General features: G+C 45.2%; 1 protein-coding gene across 1 annotated transcript; it reads right to left on the bottom strand.

Annotated features, from left to right (window-relative positions):
* Positions 1-3,616: 3,616 nt before the first annotated feature.
* Positions 3,617-15,908, bottom strand: LOC144107848 (uncharacterized). Its single transcript, XM_077641063.1, has 4 exons — positions 15,690-15,908; positions 12,199-12,703; positions 10,688-10,935; positions 3,617-8,377 (listed from the first exon to the last, which is right to left on the bottom strand). The coding sequence occupies exons 2-4, from the start codon at positions 12,678-12,680 to the stop codon at positions 7,944-7,946; spliced, it is 1,164 nt and encodes a 387-aa protein (XP_077497189.1). The 5' UTR covers positions 12,681-12,703; positions 15,690-15,908; the 3' UTR covers positions 3,617-7,943.
* Positions 15,909-21,545: the final 5,637 nt, after the last annotated feature.

Genomic DNA, 21,545 nt, shown 5'->3' with positions numbered 1-21,545 from the left:
CTCACAGACTCAGCGTCCGCACTCACGACTCTCGCCGTCTTCTGATCCTTTGCGCCGCCTGCAGTCGATTGCATCTCGACCGAAACCAAAACTTGCTGCTTCGTTCCGGAACTAAGCGAAACAGATAAAAGTACACAGTTCCACTGGCGCGTTCTTTTGAACAGCAGCAGGAATTCGACCTCCCTCCGTCTCAGTTGCCGTACGCTGTTTTTTTCTACACCGTTCGGAAGGTTCCGCATGGCGACAACCACTCCGTTAGAGACGGCTGATGAACGATTGCGGACCTCGTTAGCACACCGTCAGTTCTAGCTAGTGTTGCTTCGGTGTTTATGATATCATGTGCACCGTTGTACCGGTGTTCTCGTCTGGCGATGCGGTGTTTTAAAGCGGGCGAACACCGATAAACCTCCCATCTCGTGTCATTCGTGTTTAGTGTGCACCTGGGCATCTTTAACGTGCACTGACATCGCACAGGTTTCACTCTTTCGTTTTCATTCTAACTTGCATTATAACTGATTCTATTATGTCTCGTTGCTCTTTAACTCCTCTACTTTCAGCACGCGGCAGCGAGCGTGACTCGGCTTGAGCCAGTAGGCAGGCCCGTGCACTTTCCTTTTCGTTCTTCCTATCAGCAACAGCAGCAGTAGTTTCTCTTTTCGCAACGCCGTCCTTTTATTGATGCAATTATTATCAAGAAGAGCAGGTATCATGCAGAGCTCGAGTACCTGAAAAAGACAAACAGGCGGAGATAATTCCGTCGAGGTGCCGTCTGCAAACGAGCGCACACCTCATTGTTTCGTCACGCAACTGTGTTGGCCACGGAAATTTGAGTTCAAGTAGGGCTACTCAGACTGATATTTTACGATAAGGTCCAAGTCGCAACATAGTAGAAACGTTCGGTCTGTCGTGAGTACATTATTGTCATATTGTCCGGCTTATATAGGCATTTTTCTTCTGTTACTAGGAAGCGCGTAATAAATATCAGATAACACCTTGGACATGTCTTTAGGAATACTATCTACCTCTCATGAGGGCGTTATCAACACGTTTGCTCTTTGCTGTGCCTTATATACGTTCGCAATCCCATTCTCTGCTCGCGCAATGAATCTCAGAGAACAATGCCGGGTTCAACTTCATAGCCAGACGCCCTTCATCTGTCGTTAGGGTGTTCTCAGCGTGGTTTTTCATTGCAGTGGCTAGCTTATATATTTCCATTTTGTTTTCACGAAATATGCAATAAATCTCGGATAACGCTATGGTTATAACTTCGCAGACACCATCCGGGAGTCATGAGGTTGCTGTCAGAATGTTTCTCCTTTGTAGTGGTCAGCCCATATATGAATTTTTGTTCTACTTTCATGAAAAATATCATAAATCTCACTGCCGTCTGCAACTTCACGTACACTTACAGGTCTCCCGTGAGGGAAATATGAGCTTCTTTGTCTCTTGTATCGGCCTTCTGATTGATGCATTTCTCTTCTCTTATGGAATCTGAGACAAACAGCAAATATAGTTCCGTGCGAAACTTTATGACACTTTCGATTTTTATATGCGTTTTTGCGGTGTTTTTCCGCTATGTACGCTAAACTTTGGCGCCCAAGAGATGCATAGGTTGTGCGCATCAGTGGTTCACGTGATAAGGCAAGCAAAGCAGTTCAGATTAATACAATTCCCTTTTTTTTCCCAGGTAGTTCTTCTTGACTTCGGGGCTAGGGCTTTGTCAGGATCTCAAAAAAGATTCTTGATTTTGACTGACCTTATCAGCGAAAAAGATAAGAGGGTTCTGTATCCAGGGCATGCCCTCTGAAGTTGAAAGGCGCTTCCTCCTTGCCATTTGACACTGCTGGTGTTCACAGGACTTTCAGTCAGTTAATGAAGGTTGCTGGGCTAGCCAGACATATCCCGAGTTCCCGAAAACGTTCTTTAAGGGCACACGTGATTGGAAAGCTACAAGCCTTTACTTCCCGAATCGAAAACGAGTCACCGTAAATCTCCTGTACGTTCCACACATGGGGTCTATTATTCTTCACAGAGAGCTCGAATTTATGACGTTTGACACTGAGTAAAAGTCATTAGCGAACTTTCCACCCTTTAGGTAACTGCTACAATTTCTTGCTTCCGCTGTAGACCGCAGTAAGGTAAATATAAGGCTTTGTCGTAGCATAGAGCAGATCAAGGACTTCGTGATGGAGTGTACTGCTGCCAGAAATGCATGCATTTATGCAGTGACATCCATATTATCCGGTCTCGTGACTGTATTTTTCACGTTTGCAAGCATTTTTGTATAGCGGAAATATTTATTTGTCTTTTTCTTATACGCGTCGTTATCAGAACAGAAGGGTTTTGCAACAGGCATTAAATTGAAGTCGGTCGCTTTGCCTCTGAAATTGTACAAGAAAATAATGCTCAGACAGTGTGTATGGCACAAGACATTTTTCCAGAGCCTGGGAAAGACTGCACCTTCCTGTACGAAGCAAAAGAAGACACCTTCAAAGCAACAAATTTGTTTAGACTCTGGCAAGGGTGCCTGCCTCCATGAGTTCAAAAGACTCGAAGGCATTTATATCAAATAATTTCATTTTTTTCTTGCAATATGACTCAACGAGCAGGCCTGGCTAATGATGGAGTGCACTCAAGGGACAGAAAACGCCGCTTCTTGATTCATTTCCTACGCGTTTCATGAATCACGAGTGGAGCATTAGTAACCTTGCTGTCTCACAAAGAGCCTATACCTAGGAGAAAATGTGATTGCATTTATTAAGAAGCGGGTTGGAGCAGCTTGTTCTCACTTCTCTTCCCTAACGATCTCAGACATTTCAGAGATTGAGATTCTTCCCCTGTAGAGATTGGGGACCATTGCACAACCCACTCGTCGCTCCAGATACGAAATGACCGGCGATCCTTCGTAGCGTCATCCTCAGCAGGTAAAGGTTCAGTGTACAGGCGTGAACAAAGCGGGTAGAAATTTCAAGAAATACAGGGTTTACTTTTGTCAAGGACAAAAAGAGGGGAACTTATAAACGGACGCTGACTTACATCAAACGTTTTATTGCTTGGAACGAGGAAATACATAAGGGAGGCACCAAACAAGAAAAAGAAAAACATAATGACAATTCTGGCTCGTTTATACACAGGAATAACCGAACTCATGTAGAAGACAACACACCGCCAAAAACAATAGTTCTTTTGCAGACAGTGCTGTGGAGCGGCTGCTAACACATGAGTTTTTGTACCATACGACGTATGCGGCTTTAGTCATTTCACGCTTTACTTAAATGTACCTCCTTCAAACCTTTGTTTTCGTGGAGCGAGGTTGGCCAGGCTTACTTCAGCAATCTCTGCAAGCATGCCGAAAGGCCCTTTCACAGTTTCTCACAGGTATTGCTTTCCTATTTGGCAGTCGTATTGCTTGCCGCAGAATAATGGAATGGCATAGACGGCACCTTCCTGAGATGCAATGAACTAATTCTGATGCTTTGTGGCGAAAACTTGTGGAATGAGTTAGGTTATAACTTTTCTAGACATCATGTCAAGCTTTTCGGCAGCCGAAAAAACAACTCTGACGTGGGCTTGGTTGCCAATCTTTTTGAGTCTGTGTGAGATATGGCGAGTGTAATAAACAGCTGTTGTCTTTTCTGCTCTCTTGATTGGTTCTGCCAGTTCCTCCTTTGTTGTATGTGCTTAACCTACTTTGGGTTGTTTCAGATACAGACACGAGCAGTTGCTTGCGATACCCCGCCTTCACAAGCCGACCGGTTTGGTGACTGAAACTATCTTGCATAGAGTGAATACAGGATTTGCTTAGCGCATTGTTATAGCATGACATAATCGCGACAGGTTTGCCAGCTTTCAATGCAACGGCGTAAGCGGAAGCAATGGCTTACTGCTTCTCGACTCGTTCGCACAACCAACAAAGGTATTAAGAAGGCATAGTAATAAGCTAACGCGTGAAAACATTAAAGCCGCCCACAATGCATGGCCTATAGAAGTATGTGTTAGCAGCCCCTGCATGTCAATGTCAGCAAAATAATTGGGGTTTCTAGCCGCAGGGAAGTGATGATGTGTTGCCTTGTGCATGTGTTCGATTGTTTTTATTTACGAACCAGCACGAATCGGTAGTATGTTTTTCCTTTTGTTGGTTTGAGGCTCACAAATATATTTCCTCGTTCCCAGCAATAAAGATTTTGTTGGTTGCAAGTCAGCGCCCGACCTAGTGTCTCTGTTTTCGTCCCTGACCAAAGTATGTGCTCTGTACTTTTTGAAATGGCACTCCAACTCGCCCAAACATCAGTTCTAACGAGAAGGGATCAAGGAAATCGCGAGTGTCAGCGCTGTCTGACAGCGCTACAGCTTTTTTGAGATATGCCCAGTGTGCTCACAGTGATATTCTGGCCTTCTGGCCGCTTACTTCTGTTAAGCAAAAGTGTCCCGCATAAAGACTATGACGGGCTCAGTGCATGTGATCTGACCACTTTTTTTTTTTTGAAGCGATGTTTATTGCCTCAGGTTATAAAAACTTTGAAGTTATCTGTACATTTTTTTCACGCCTATATCTTTTACCTGATCATGCTTCTGTAACATAAGACGCATGACGCCTGGTGCGACTTTTCTGTGTGAAATGTACTCGACTTGATTTTTGTGTGTGATAGCATTGCAAATGACAGAGTTTCATGGGAAGTTGTGGATGGCGTATCAGACCATAGAGCAGCTAAATGCTTCTTGCTGCTGGGCGTGCCATCACCTACGGTAAAGATGAGGGCACGAATTTTCGACTGGACAAACGCCGACGACGTTAGTGTACTGGTTTGTCTAGATGAATCGTATTCCACCTTTAGTTCTTTCGCCATGAATAGTTCAGCTTCAGTAGACACATTATGGTCAGCGTTTGAAAGAATTATTCAGCACTGCTTATCAGCACATATTCCCACAAAGGTCAAGCCGGTGCATAAGAAAAACCCTTGGATAACAAGAAAAATTATACAATTAAAGCGCCAGACTGCAAGACATAGGAAACTGAGGAATAAACTGCGGCTACCCGTCTACACTGATAAATTACGCGAAAAGTCTCATGCACTAAAGGCAGCTATAAAAAAGGCTAAAGATGAGTACATGAACGTCACCCTAAGTAATTTTATCAAAGTATCTCCTTCCAAGTTTTGGCGGTACCTCAATTCGAATTCACGTTAGGACAGTAATCCACCACCCGCCGAGGCTATCGCGAAGGCTACAGACTTCAATGATTACTTTATATCAGTATTTACGCACGACAATGGGAAAAAAACCTGACCTAGAATATCCTCCGAGTAACACAGCAAAAATAGATGATTTGATCATAAATGAATCGGGCATTCTTTCCCTCTTACTTGAAATAGACCCTAAAAACTCCGGTGGTCCCGACAACATACCAAATGCATTTCTTAAGCGTTACGCGGAATGGATGTCAAAGTTCTTGCTGATTATTTTTGAAAAATCACTGCAAACAGGCAAAATCCCGGAGAAATGGAAAATTGCCAAGGTCATTCCTATACATAAATCGGGCAACATTACCAACGCATCCAATTATCGACCAATCTCGCTTACTTGTACAACATGCAAAATCCTCGAACATTTAATTCTTAAACATATCCTATCATTTCTAGAAAAAAATAACATAATTGTGCCTAACCAGCATGGCTTTAGAAAAGGTTTGTCTACGACTACTCAATTAATAGAGACAATTCACGACCCAGCGTTTACAATAGACAAATGTGGCCAAACAGACATGATATTCTTAGACTTTTCGAAAGCGTTCGATCGGGTCTCCCACCCTAAGCTCCTCCAAAAACTTTTCCATTATCTCGGTGACAATAATATTACCAAATAGCTGAAAGGCTACCTTACAGGCCGGCGCCAATATGTACACTTTAAAGGGCACTCTTCAGATTGCGGCGATGTGATGTCTGGCGTGCCACAAGGCTCCGTTCTGGCCCCTGTCCTCTTTCTTCTTTTTATCAACGACCTGCATAATAGTACTAACATAACAGTAAGAATGTTTGCAGACGACTGCATCATTTACAAAGAAATAACCTGCCATGCAGACCAAGCAATTCTAAATAGTGCCCTTGAAAGCATAGCACAATGTTGTGAAACATGGCAGATGACGATTAATGTAGAAAAAACGGTTTGCATGACAGTAACAAATAAGAGAGCGGCAATAAATCTCCCTTATTATCTACAAGGACAGATGTTAAGGAAAGTAGAAGAATATAAATGTTTAGGAGTAATAATTTCCTCGGATCTTAAATGGAACAAGCAGGTAGCCTATATTACTAATAAAGCACTGGCAGCTCTCTACTCGATTAAACGATCGCTTAAATCCGCATCAGTCGACACTAAGCTCTTAGCATACACTTCACTTGTTCGCTCCATAATGGACTATGGAATAATATGTTGGCTCCCCTTCCGCAAACAATACATAGAAAGATTAGAGGGCGTACAACGAAAAGCGGTCAGATTTATTTTTAACAAATATCGCCGTCATGACTCCCCTACACAGCTCTTAAGACAAGCCGACCTTCCCACTATACATAACCGAGCCAGACTACTGCGCCTCAAGTTTCTTTTCCTTCTGCTTAATGGCGGTATGAAAATCGATACGAGTAAGTACTTAATAAAGTCAAACACGCGCACTACCAGAACAAAACACCAACAGCACTTAACCGAGTACAGATTTCACAACGATATATTCAGGTACTCTTTCTTCCCACAAGCAATCCGTGAGTGGAATAGTCTGCCTTGCGATGCTGTCAACTGCGCATCACTCAAAGATTTCATCGCCAACATATCACGCTTTATTTTGCAATAACGACTACGATGCTGGTGCGCTAACTCTTGCACTCTTTTTTTCTTGCTGACGATGACATCCCGACTTTCTTATCTGACTCTCGCTTATTATATTTTTTTAACCATTTTGCTCGTTTTTTTACCGTGCCGAAGTCCTCAAATATGCTACTTTTTGTTTTACCTTTGTTGTACCTTTTGTTTTACCTTTTGTATAATGCATATTGCCTTGTTGGACTACGATCGCCTTTGTGTTGGCACTTACTTGACCTGTGTTATTTTAGTGTATGTGATGTCCCACTCCTGCGACGGCCTCAAATGTGAGGCCAGCAGTATGTTCAAATAAATAAATAAAATAAACATTAGCAAGAAATTTCAGTCCTGTTTCAAACAGTAGCAGTATTTGCAACCTTTCTGACTTGTTGAAAGTAAATCGAGCGCCTGTCCAAGCTAAGCATAGATGCAGCCGAAGAGAGCACTTCACCATTTAGTCTTAGTCCAAGAATAAGTCATCGCGCCTTGCATTATCGAAACTGTGGTGCAACTCTGTAGAAATAGGGCGAAAAAAAAAACCGATGCAAAAGCAGAAGTCCTAGACAAGCGCTTATTCCAAAAAAAAATATTATTTCAGGGAAGCAGATGAATGAATATAGCAAGAATTCGTCGTTAATATACATTAGCCGAAGAGAACGGCCGTGTTTCGGATTGAAGAGTGAAAAAATAAAAATATTATCACGCCATGAGTAATATATTTTATACCCCTCTTCCAACATAGGTTGTAAGGAGTGGCAGTCATGGCTGGTCCTAGTCAGGCCCAGGAAAACTGGGAACACACGGGCACATACTGAAATCGTCGCGAATCTGATCAGATGCCGCGGAAAGAACGCCGTGCTCCATAGCCAACATCTAACTAAGCATCCGATTTGATCCTTCCAGAAAAACTTGTACGCATTTAATTAGGATGCATCAGTGGGAATAACAAGGTGGGCAAATTAGAAAACGTCGCTGATCTTTATGTCTAAAATGTCTACTCTAAGCAGGGAGCTAGAGTATAAGCAGAAACCATGCAGTAGAGACAGAGGACGGGGTGAAACGTTTGCAGCATGTGCTAAGAAGTCAGTGGCTCATTCGAGCTCCACATAAACAATGAGGGAGTCCTTGGAGAAGAGTTCCTTCTTCTCAATGTACTTCCAGCTGATCTTCTCCGAAAGTATTCCTTTCTGTAGCACGCCACTTTGGGGCCTCTTCAGGCACACCGCGTTCTTCTCTGGACATATCTTGAAGGGTACCTGGATGTCCCGGCCTTCCTTTGTCGGGTGGAGGATGCTGATATGGACCTGCTTGGCGAACGGCCACTCCACGAAGTCGTCCCTGTCACCGACGCATAATGTGAACAGGAACGAAACAGCCGACAGCTTGCACCAGCTCTTCTCGAACTTGCATTGCAGCGTGAAAGTGTAGTTGGCGAGTGTGCAGGCCCCATCGAGGGGTAGAAGCAGGTTGTCCTGGCTCTTGCGCATGGAGTCAATACCACAAAACATTAAGGTCTTGGAGGACGCTGTGAAAAGAAAATGCCGCGGCCAAATTCATAAACCAAATCATGCTCATGGTTTGTTGGGGCCAAATCTTAATGTTTGACTCGATTTTAAGGCAATTCTTATAAGCTTCGTACCAAAGTAAGTCTAGTTTTTCGAGAAGGATGAAGGAAGGACACAACTTTAGCTGGTGTTATTCATAATTGGTTTGTTCTTACCCCAGATAAATTATTACCATCCTGTTCGGTGCACAACGAGAGATTCAAACCTGAATAAGCTACTACTAATGGAGAAAAAGATAGTACACGTAATAGCAAATGTTCCGTACACTGAACACATTGCTAACTTATTTACGAAATAAAACACACTCCAGATACAGCCCATACACATACTCAGAGAAAAACATTTCCTGGTACCACGCTAGATGATCGACATTTTGGATATGCCTCAATCTCGCACCCACTGTGGTTCACAAATGTTAAAAGGTACACTGTCATGGCTGCTTAACGCCCTCCACAACGAAGGTACTGACGCAATCAAACTCAAACACTTTAAATTAAGGTATGTGTCCCCAATAACATACCTCATTGCCCACTAATAGTATATTTGCTACAAAATATTGTACACTATCATCTGCGTCGAATGTATCAAGCGCTACATATGAACTTTTCTGCACATTTAAAATACATGGTTTTCAATCGCATTTCTTATTTTAATTTTCCAATTTACTATTTCTTTAGGATATGAAATTTTCTCGTAATGTGCTTTATCCTGTTCACGTCAACAGGTTCGTGACTTGTGCATTATTTCCGTTTTGATTTCATTTTGCGTTTGACTTGTAAATCATGTGACTTCATGCCGCTGTTCCTATGTCGACGGGGTTTGGGGGCCGGCAAGCCACTTGTTTACGGATTTTACCTGAGCCTTCTCACTCCTTGAATATGAAAAGAAAACAATAAATAAATAAAGAATGAAAGCTACAGTTCCCCGATTATTTTGTCTTGCGAGATTAGTTTTTTTATTATTTTAAAGTAAGTGCCATTGCCCCCAATAAACGTTTTGGTCCTTTGCAGCCGAAATGTCTGGGAAAACGTTCTAGTTGCTATAACTGTACATTGTGCGCAATTCCCGGAATAGGTTTGTCAGTAGGCGAGCGCCACGCAAGGAGTGACTGCTGACCTGAAAACCGTGTAGTGAAGGCGTTATAATGTAAGTTCTTTGTGTCCTTGATTGTGCTTTGCCTAAGGCGGATCAGAACAGCGGTCCAAATGACATGGCGCTTGGTAGAAAACGGTTGAGACTTGACACATGCAGTATCAGGCTGCAGTCTTTCAGATATATATGACACTAACACAGAGCCCAAAGAGATACAGGCGTATTGAAAGACCTCGACACGAAAACTGTTGCCTATCGCCTGTGGCTCTTCACTCTGAACATTGTTGCTGTTCCGTTACCAATGAATACTGACTAGATGAAATTTACATGTCGTTTCCGGATACATTACTTTGTGATTTATCGTTAGAGGCGACTATAAGTGGAAACTAAAGTGGAACATGGTTGAGGTGTGGTTGCTATCCACGGCTGCACTCGGATTGTGAGCTGAAGTGTACAATTTGCAAGCGTAACAATCTCAACAGACCCACTTATGTCTGTTAGTGTACATGGTCGCTTCGTGCCAAACTTTTTGGCATCACAATCACCGTTTGGCTTGAAATAAATTCATCAGGAATCAGCAGGACAGGGGTGTGCAGTTTTGGGCGAAATTTTGTTCTGAGATATGTATATTTGAACGTATCGGTAAAACCATGTAGTGCACTAAAACGCGCAAAAGCAGAAGCTGACACGTATGCGGAAAACTTTAGAACGAAAACAAACTGAACGCGTGAAGCCTGAATAAGTAGACGGATGTGTTTAGTTTGCGTAAGATACTTCGAAATTGCCGCTGCAGTTGTGAGTGTTCAGTGCGTATCACTGTAGGTTTACTATAACAGTCACAACTACGGAGTGTGAGCGCATGAACCGCTTCACAAGTCAGAACTTGGAGCGCGTTGGATGAATAGTCATTGGGTATCAACGTGGTGGCGCAGCGGCTTACTGGTCCCTCCAGTTAACTCATAATTACTTATGAATATATTCCCTTCCAGTTACGTGGTGTCAATAGTGCAGGCGGCGGACAGGTAAACTGGCTGAAAAAGGCTAAGCTTGGTCACAGCTCCTGTAATATATTTCACGAAGCTCTAGACATATCTACATGAGGGTAATAAACCCTAAAACTCCACTTTGGCCATTTGTCATAGCACGCTTTGATGTCGCGTAAGAGCAAGGGTGCGCACCTGCTGCCGAGTTGCGCCTACTGCTGTGCTGTGACGCTTCAGGTGAACTTCCTTTCGGATCCAGCACTTCGAGGAGGTCTTCCACCGAGCTGGCCTTTTTCTGCAGCGAGCCCAGCCTCATGTCGACCCTGGGGGTGCCTTCCACCGCGTTTTTGAGGCCGTGCTGAATGTCCCTCAACGTTGTGGCCAGGCGACCGGCATCGGCAGCGTCGACAGTCACCTTGCCATTCGGTGCAGAATCGGCGGGACTGCAGAGTTGTTAAGAGAAAATCAGAACAACATGCGTGCATTAATACTGTACCCTAGACATGTAACTTACTGGCATAAAAAGGTGTTTCAGCGAAGTAGGACGACAGGCTAATATAGTCGGTGTAAACCGCGTATACCGGGGTTGGGCTCGAAAACTCATTTTAACGCGACAGCGTTAAAGAGCTCGTGTTGCAGAAAAGCCGGTGTCGGCATCGGCTTCGGCGGCGTTGGCCGTGAGCGAAAAATCGTCCTCTCCCCTCCTCCTCCTCGCAATGTAGCCCCTGCCCCAACAGATAGCGCGCGACGGCAGCGCCTCCCGCTCGTTTCGTTCGGGCGCAGTGGGGCCGTGCGGGCAGGCAGGGATCACGCGGTGAGCGGCGAACAACGCAGCGCAAATCCAAAGCGCGTTCGCCACAAGAGAGAGAGAGAGAAATAACATTTATTAGTACCCGTCAAAAAGATGATGGGTATCCGAGGCGCCGCTCGGTCCCAGCCATGTCCTCCCCCTCAGCCGTCGACCGGGATCTCTTGGACCTCAGCAGCGGAGAGTGCGAGACGGATGACTTCGCGTTGTTGATTGTCGTCCTCGTTGTGAAGCAGTGCCTCCCAGGACTCATCTGTTCGGTCAAGTTGTCCAAAGCTCGGACATGTCCATACCATATGGATCATGTCCGCTATGCCGTCGCAACGTTTGCACCTGGGGCTGAAAATCTCAGGGTGCCACTTGCTATAAAGCTGAGGGTTAGGGAATACTCCGGTTTGGAGCTAGGAAGCTTGCGGCTGTGTCCCGTTCGTTCGGCGCGGAAGCTATGCTGGCGTTCGCGGCATTGGATTTGTCGAAAACGATGTGTCGTGTTCCACCCTTAAAGGCGAAGCTTAAGCGTCCTCCAATTTTTTTTTCGACTGCGCATAGAAACGGAACTGCCTCTTTTGAACGGTGTTAAAGACTAACCCGTTCCTGCGGTAAGAAGGCACTCACAATGCCTATATTTTTGTTTTGTTTTTAATTGTGTGACTTTACATGGAGGCTATAACCCCGCTCTTGCCCTTTTTCGTCCTTAAGAAGTGAGATCCCTTTCATGACAAAACGATGTGGTTTCTACAAAATGTGCACTGCGATCTTTTATATTCGAAACAAACATGGATGTTGACTAGACCTCCACAGGTTTTGTGTTGTTACTACACTAACGTGGCAAACAAAAGCGCAAAGAGAAACGAGTAGGAGACCTTGAAAGGCGGGCAAGGAAAGTCAGTCATCTCACCGTGACTTCTCATCGTCAGTGCAGTTAACGTAGTGCTCGACCAGGTCCTTGCGGAGCACACTTCCCCTACACTTGGAGCAACGCACCGTCCCGTAGACGCAGTGGGCGATGAAGTGCTCCTCCAGCGAGGACAGTTTTCCGACGAAGGGGCACCCGGCGGCGCCGCTCCCGGCGTCGTTGATGCAGTGCACGTGGCGTTCGCCTAGCTCGCGCCGAGTGAACGGCATCTCCTGAACGTCTTCGGCGACGAAGGTGGTGCCATCTATGGGACACTGGAGTCCCCTGTCGGCCACCTGGTCTTTGCAAGTCTCGCACAGGACATGCGTGCAGGGCAGCAGCTTCCCCACCGAGGCGACGACTCCGCAAAGCCGGCACACTCTAATCTTGGGCATCGGCTCCACGAACCGTAAGGTGCGCCATTCGAGAAACTCGCCGAATCCGGTGAGTGTGTAGCGGCAGTCTGTCTCCGCCGTCGGTGCCATGTTCCCGAAGAAAACTCTGTTGCCTGCACAGCCAGAGGAAGAGAGATAGAGGCTTTTATGACCACGGGAGGCATTGCTTTGACCGGTAACTTGTATGGAGCCGAAAATTATATTTTTCGTGCCGAATGCGACTGCAGCGCGAAGACAAATACAGCAGTGAGCGGAGGACGAGAGTTTTGGAACACTACCTGCCATCGCATAGCTAGAGGTTGGAGCGTCTGGGTTCTAGCGAAGGTACTTGCGGGGCGCACCACTCATGTGGGTAGAACCCCCCTCCCCTCTGTAATGGGAAAAGGGAGGGGGGCTTGAATTATGTTCTATATAGACTCGCTTTTTCTTCCACAGCACACGAGTGGCTAAGCCTTGTCGTGAACTTGGCCTCTTTTCCTGCTCCTTATGGGAAGAAACGTCCACGCGTCTATACATGAGAGGTTTTGAATCTAGAAAGTCATATTCGAATCTGATCACAAGTCCATTCGTTGTGGGCGCCCCGTAGAATTGTTGATAGATTGAAATTGTCAATCGGTAATAACGGACCCAAAGAAGGATTTCTTACTAGAAACGTAAACAGAAGCCTAACAACACGCTGGTCACCGATGGACTGAACTTGCGAAAACTGTATAAATATTAATAGATGCGGCTGGGGTGCTTACGCAACGCGATCATTCATACCAGCCCACTCCGCAATAGCGTGTCCAAACTAGCTGAGCTCTGCCTTGTGAATGAGGAGTCGAACAAAAATGTGCTTCTTTTAACACTGTAATCAGAAGAGGGAAAGACCAACATGCGATGAAATGGATATGTGTGCTTTTCAAAACGAGCTTACAGTTTTTATACCTTGGGCGAGAAAAGGTTCAACACAGTTGAAGCGCCAGCCACCACACATTTATGTTCACCCTTCAGAAGCGGCACCCACCATCCACCCACCTTCTGTACCCTCCGCCCAATTCCCCCTTCAGAAAGCCTCCCTTCCATCTTCCCTCCACGTAACGGCGTGGATCGTGTGAAGTAGTAGCCGAGCTCACAGCAAAAAAGTAAGAGCACATCTAACTCTTCACACCGCTCTCCCAAGCGTCACCAAGGACCCACCCATTCCAATACACCCTCCACCCAAATACATCCTCCGGAAGCCCACCCAGCATGTGAGTAAAAAAGAGACAGCGAAATCAAGTTCAAAGAATGCAGTTGATAGGCGATCGAGGTATAGGTTATCCACGTAAAAGCGAAATACCGCAAACGCCGAGTGCTGCATCCCATCCTTTGACCACCTATTGGTGATTTTAATGCGACAGCACTAAGCTGGTCACGAAAGGGAAAACTCTTCGGCGTCTGAGCATGTGTGAGGTCTTCACCTGCCAAGGGTGGCAGATGGTGTTTAGAGGTATTTGCCTATTCTCACAAACCACCTGCTAACCTTTACCTTCTCGTCTCCTCTTCTTCAGTTGTAGGTGAGAGGAGAAAGACGCCGGACTAACAATGACTCAGCAAGAATGACGGTGGCTAAGTAAACTCAGACAACAGCAGACGGACGTGCAAATTAGACAGCCTGTCCAAGAGCTGTCCCTCCGGATACGACGCTTCCGGTATCAAGTGCTTTTCCGGATTGCCTTGAAGAAACAACCTTGGTCTCAGAAGCCCCGGTTCTTAGACGTGTCACTTAACGTACCTGTATGAGCACTCATGGATGTCTATCAATGTGACCCGCTTTGCGTGGTTATCACTGCCTGAGTTTACAAACAACCTGCGATAACAAAATGGGGAGAGAGAAAAGGAAGCGCTGGACGAAAGGCGAATTCTTACGACAACATCTGGTCTGCGTGCCATACAGACCGTCTCGCAAAGATTTATCTGTGAACAAATGAGGCTTGTGGCAGCCAAAGAACAATCTAAATAAAGAAAACAATAAGATTTAGAATATACTGCTTTGTTATCACGAAATTGTTTAACCAGTCTTGTTCCCCTCGTTATGGGCTAAGCTTTGGTCTGGTCCTTGGAGATTACTGCACTGGATTATCAGAGTAATACTGGTAAGCATTCGACAATGAGTATAAATTGATCTCTAATTCGCTCTCAACCTCATTACGGCTTAATGTAAATTTTTAGATTGCATATATAACAGCGAAACACAGCGTAGGTATTAAGAGCCTTTTCCCACTAATGACCTTTAATGAATCTCAGGTTCAAAAATACAGTTGAGCGAAAGAAAGCAAGCAGAAAGTAAGGAGTACGCATTTCTCTATATATAGAGCTAAATGTTACCGAATTCGCAAATAAATTGCACTTATTCAGAATTGAGTCCACTTGCTCCTCGGGAAGCTTGATTACAAGTGATACGAGAAGATTATTTTGCTGCCAAAGCACTACATAACACGGCGCCAACCAAGAATCTTGTGTGAAGCCTTGCAGTAACTGATTAATTCGGAGAAGCGCCCCGCGAGCTGCGGCAAATGGGAAGAAGCTCGGAAAGTTCTGTGGAGGGTCGCTCCATGTCTAGCCAATGGGAGGGAGACCTTGAGGTTGAACTTGGCCAAACCAGAAATAAAATAAATATTGACGCCACAGTGTTACGACCCGCGGCATTTCACAAAGATCAACTTCTCTGGCCATTGCATCAGAGTACTACGCAGAGTTGATCACACATCGGGTTACATTGCAACACACTCGCCCTGTGCATTGCATATCGTCGTCCTCATCGACTTCCATGTGCGGCACGAACAGATCAGGTCAGCTTAACCTCGATCAGGGCTTAACCTGAGTCTAATATCGTCGCCAGAAGTACAGTGGACCCAGCAATGAGCCAACGAGGCTAAACGCATGCTTTCGCACATCTACTCGGTTAACCTACGTTAAAAGCCTACACTTTTTTCGAATTCTGCAGCTGGACGGTAGACATTAGTATGATTTCTCTTCTGCTGTCAAATTCATCACTATTTCGTGTACACCTTTTTGTCTTCAATGTAAGGTTGACCGCTGTGGTAATTATAACTTTGTGTCCACTTGGGTACTCACAAGACTCCTTGGGAACTATGCGGATCAAGATCAGGGGCGGAACTCTCCAAGGACGAGCGCAAGCCCCAAAGATGCCAGTGCCGCTGTGGCGTGCGGGTGCAGTCTCTACTTCGACGGCCAGGGGCGTCAATCTTAAGCTGGGATGTCAAGGAGGTTAAGGATGCTAGTGAGTAGGGAGTGCTCGCAGCTTGTGCTTGACTACGGTGAACCCCTGGGCAGGGAAGTTAAATAGAGTGGCTTATCTTATGCACGTGACTCGGTATTGACGCAGTTGAACTTATCAAATACCTGGAGGTGGCGAGAAGGACGATGAAACGGAGAGAAGGAGAACCAGGCTCTCGGATTTTGTCAAAAGCAAATTAAAGAGCAAATTGTGCCCTTTGCGACGACATGATAAGTTGCGATATCGAGCGCGGGTCATAAGGTGAGTGTCAAGTTTGCTGCGCCTAAGGCGTGGCGATAAACGGGGCGTGCGAACCTCGGCCACGGATAAGTGAGCGCAAATGATTTGGATCAATCCTCTTTTCTGTCGGGCGTGTTACGATTCCAGTCGTATCATTGCGGCTTGGGCGGCTGCAGACTCGATACCATTGGCGGGCCGGGTCAAGTAGTGCGGCGAATGCGGGCCAGCGTCGATGCTTGGCCGGGCTGGCGTCGAATGGTGGTAGGGAAGTGCAAAAGGAGGGCACAAAGATGTGGGGCCTAAACCGCAGAGCACTTATTAGCAAGAGCCTTTCTTGTGTTTTAGAAATGTTTGCCTGACTTTTATTCTTGGCGTAGTAGATGGCCAATCCAAAATAGGTAGTTTAACCTTTTTTTTTCTTTTCTTGAACTTGCCCTGACTAACATGTGTTCAGAAGTGTATTTGGAGTGCATGACGGCTGTCTGGGCTTCAAGTTTACAGTTTCACGTTTTTTTTATATCAATAAAGTTTATAAAATAGTGCTGCCGCGGTGGGTCAGTGGTTATGGGACTCGGCTGCCGACACGAAAGACGCGGGCTCGATCCCTGCCGCGGCTGTCGAATGTCGATGGAGGCGAAATTCTAGAGGTTCGTGTACCGTGCGATGTCATTGAGCGTTAAAGAACCCCAAGTGGTCCAAATTTTCGGAGCCCTTTACTACAGCGTCTCTCATAGCCTGAGTCGCTTTGGGATGTTAAATCCGCATAAACTCAAAAATTATATTAAAAATTGTAGTTGTAAGTAGCAGCTATTACTTCCTCATTGATTCCTGATAAGGTTTGCTCAAAAAGAGTTTGGAAAGCCCGTATGTTGAAATATATGTAAGAATGGGCGAAATAACATTTCTTCGCATATCAGAGTAAATTCAGAGAAGTGTGTAAGAGGGGACTGTGGCTCAGCACAGCCTACGGCACTTTGCAACGCCCAACAAGGGTTCACGCCAAAAGTTTGGGCTGCGAGCGAGCTTCACACCTCTGGATCGTGTTTTTTTGGATATGCAGTGTTAGAGAACAGTAGAGAACTAGAGAGAACGGTAAGGTGACTCGGATGCCTAAAAAAAATAGGAGTTAATTTCATAACCTGGTCGACGCACATTGAGACCATTTGCGCCAAGACATCCAAAATGTAGACGAATTACGCAGCGCATCAAGATATTTCTTAAATGACGTCCACAAACTAGCTTCTGGTATTGTGTAACCAGAAGTCGCCTCACCTGAGTGGTCTCTATATAAAAGTTATATAACCTCCTTCTAGGGGTAATCCAGAATGAGGATGCTTACATTCTAACATGACACCAATCAAACGTGACATTGTAATCCAATAGTCAGACATACAGGACACTATCTCTCATTTACCTCTTTATTACATATATTCATAACCCGAGGCCGCATCGTTTTTTTGGCGTGCAACGTTTCAGCATGTACAGGTGAATTAACAACGCTTCCTCTTTTAATCTCAGCATTCACAAACGGGAGCCTTCATTTCATTGACCATATCTGGTCTATATATGATCCAAAATCATCTCACTAAAAATAGCTGAAACATCTAAAAGATAACTGAGCAGTTTTATTCGCAGTTTACTTTCCGATTTTCCCGTGTTTCTTATTTTTAGCTTTTTGATTTCAAGACCTTGATGACAACCGGTGCTTCTTAGTATTTATTAAGGCGGAAACTTGGGCTAGTTGGAAAGCGTTTTAAATCATTTTGCTAGCGCTTAGTGAACACGCGAGACAAAGAACACAAATACACAGGACAGGCGCTAGTCTTCAACTGCCGTTTATTCGAAAAACATTCAATATAAGACATCTCAAAATGCTGACATTCACACACGCGCGGTAGCAACGCCACGCTTCAGGAACAATATATATAGTTTTTTGATAGCCTGACAGGCGGGGTGCTTACGCATTTCGAACCTTCTTTATCAATGCACATAGCTTGGAATATTTCTCGTTACGATTGTATTTTTATTCTACCTAGAATGCTAGTATCTTGAAAGATTTGTGTGCAAGGTACAGGGTCAGGGTCGCCAGGGTACCGTTCGATAAGACAGCGTTTGCAGTGCACAGCGAGATTCACCCCCCTCCCCCCCGCCCCGCCTATTTGGATTCCGTCGCTAAGCGGTGCTCTCTCAGCTGTTCATTTATGCATGTTCCTGATTGCCCAATATAAGCCTTGCCACAATCAAGGGGGATTTTATAGACAACACCGATTTTGCATGGTACGAACTTGTTTTGGTGGTTCGTAGTGCATCGTGGGTTCTTTGCCTCGCCGTTTGCGAGCGGCCACAAGCGCACAAGTCTCTTCGGGGAAGTCAATACAAGATCGACGCTACACTTTTTCGCCACCTTTTTTACACGGTGCGACATGTTGCGCACATACGGCATAGCCACAATTTGAGTCCGTCATTGGGAATCTTCACGGTTCTGTTAATTGCCTCCAAGTTCTCACTTTTTTCAGCAGCTTTTCCGCAACAGATGTCACAGTTTCTTCTGGAAACACGACGTTTTCTAAGCGAAGCTTTTGCAGTGTCACACTTTCGGTGATGCAATGCTCGCACGACTCATTGAGAGCAGCGCGGTAGGCATTCATGGCAATACCACTTTTCACAAGATTAGAGTGCACAGATTGATAACTGTGAATTTATTTTTTTTTGTCTTCGGCTGATACATCCAGCAAATACGTGCCTTTTCAACCGTGATGCATATAACCCTCCTTCTTGTAAGAAGGTGCAGAATATGTACAGAAGGATGGCATTTGCATTGGGTCCTCCGTCGCCCCCGTTCTTAGTTCTGTCTTCTTAGCATACATTGACCAACGCATAGTGGCGCGGATTAACACTGACAAAGTTAAATGCATTTTTTAGATACGTTGACGACTATCTTGTAGTAATTAATCTAACACAGTCTGACAAACCGGACGATGTGGTGAAAAATGTGCTCGATGTTTTTAATTCTTGTAGCCTGGGTCTAACATTTCCAGTGGAAATTTCAAACGACGATAGGCTACAGTTCCTTGTTATATGCATTACGGTTGAAAAGGCAGGTATTTACTGGATCTATCAGCCGAGGACAAAAAAAAATTCGAAGTTATCAATCGGTGCACTCTAAACTTGTGAAAAGTGGTATTGCCATGAATGCCTTTCGCGCTGCTCTCAATTAGCCGTGCGAGCATTGCATATCACCGAAACTGAGACACTGCAAAAGCTTCGCTTAGAAGATGTCGCGTTTCCAGAGGAAACTGTGACATCTGATACGGAAAAGCTGCTGAAAGAAGTGAGAACTGGGAGGCAACAGAACCCTGAAGATTCCCAACGACGGACTCAAATTGTGGCTATGCCGTATGTGCACAACATGTCGCACCGTGTAAAAAAGGTGGCGAAAAAGTATAGCGTCGATCTTGTATTGACTGCCCCGAAGGGACTTGTGGGCTTGTGGCCGCTCGTACACGGCGAGGCAAGGAACACACTGTGCACTACGAAATGCCAAAACAAGTTCGTACCATGCAAAACCGGTGTTGTCTATAAAATCCTGCTTTATTGTGGCAAGGCTTATATTGAGCAATCAGGAAGATGCATAAATGAACGGCTGAGAGAGCACCGCTTAGCGACGGAATCCAAATAGGTGGGGGGGTGGGGGAGAGGGGGGAATCATGCTGTGCACTGCAAACGCTGTCTTATCGAACGGTACCCTGGCGACCTTGACCCTGTACCTTGTACGCCAATCTTTCAAGATACTAGCATCCTAGGTACAATAAAAATGCAGTCGTAATGCGAAATTTTCGAAGCTATGTGCATTGATAAAGAAGGTTCGAAGTGCGTCAGCCCCCCGTCTGTCAATCTATCAAAAAAATGAAATGTTGTTCCTGAAGCGGGGCGTTGCTACTGCGTGTGTGTGAGTGTCAGCATTTTGAGATGTCTTATATTCAATGTTCTTCGAACAAAAGCCAGTTGAAGACTAGCGTCTGAACTGTGTATTTGTGTTCTTTGTCTCGAGCGTTGAATAAGCGCTAGCAAAATGATTTCAAACTTCTTAGTATTCTTTAACGACCTATTCTGTTCACAAATCATTTTTGTATTTCGAACCTATATGTTGTTCTTGCGTTTTTGGTTTCGCTATTAACATGCTTTTCTCTTACTCAACGCCCTAACGGGCGCGCACAGTATTATAATCATGCGAGTTGAGTTACGGCAGAAGCGGGTTCCAATTAAATTTATGGGCGGGCTTAGGTACAGCGTGCATAATAAAATTTCGCCAGAGACGCATGAGACTGCTTATGTGGGGGAATGTAAAAGCATTGCTGTGCCGGGGTGCATTGTTTACGCGCAATGTTTGTACATACGTTGAGGTTCTTTTCTACGAGTTTGTGCGTTTGCATGTTGGTTGTGCACCAGACTACGAGCGTTCGCACCCTATCGATGCACGGCGATGATGTTGGCCGAGCATGCATGTTGTGAAGGCAAGACGTAGACGTTTGATTGTTTGAGACGCCCCCCCCCCCCCCCCCCACCTCCTACACAGGCGCGTATGACACCATTTGGAACGCTGTAGGACGAACGATTGCGTCACAATATTGATACGTAAGTCTTGGACGGCGTAAAATTTATAGTGCACGCGCATTCTCAACTGCATTGAGGGCCAGCCTGCTACCGCCTCAGATTCCGCCTCAGAAGGTAACGAAGAAACTTCGAAAAAAAAACCATTCTTCATGATGATGGTGATGAATATAACACTGAAAATAAACCAAAAGAGGAACGACGTGTCAGGAAAAATTGAATTTCGAAGTGTACATGTTAGCTAAGGGGCTCTTCAGCTAGTTATGATCGCTGATACTAGCATTCGATGAAATTATTCGAAATCTACTCTATACGCTGGGGGGCTCATTGCTAATACAATGACCAACGAATGCGCTAAATAATGTGTACTAGGCTTTATCGGAAGGGGAGCTGCTTCTACACGCGCTAACCTCTCTCTCCAAGGGAGCTGCAGCTAAGATAGCGAAGAGATAAGACGGTCACATTAAAGATACGAGCGCTCTTCGAGTACAATTCTAAGCTATGATTTACGCCCCAGCAGCTATTCGGCTCTATCTTTGGTGCCTGCAAAAATACAGGGGTGCTCGGCCTTCAGATTGGCATTATCGGCAGCGCGATTAGCTGAAGACCTTTGAAAGGTTCTATTCCATTGTCTCCGTCGTGTGCGGGAATGCTTTAGAGATAGGATACCATGTCTCAATCCCGCTAGGGATATATTGCAGGAGCTTTCGCGGTGATTGAAGCATCGACATTTGTTTGAACGAAAGTGGTGCAAAAAACTTGGGGCCATCTTAACCACGTTCTTAAAGAAGAAAATGCGACACCATTTGGGAGTTGGCCCACCCTCAAATATTCCAAAGAAC

Source organism: Amblyomma americanum, chromosome 10 (genome assembly GCF_052857255.1).
Source record: "Amblyomma americanum isolate KBUSLIRL-KWMA chromosome 10, ASM5285725v1, whole genome shotgun sequence".
In the NCBI taxonomy this organism is placed as follows: Eukaryota; Metazoa; Arthropoda; class Arachnida; order Ixodida; family Ixodidae; genus Amblyomma; species Amblyomma americanum.
This window is presented reverse-complemented; position numbering and strand designations above follow the sequence as displayed.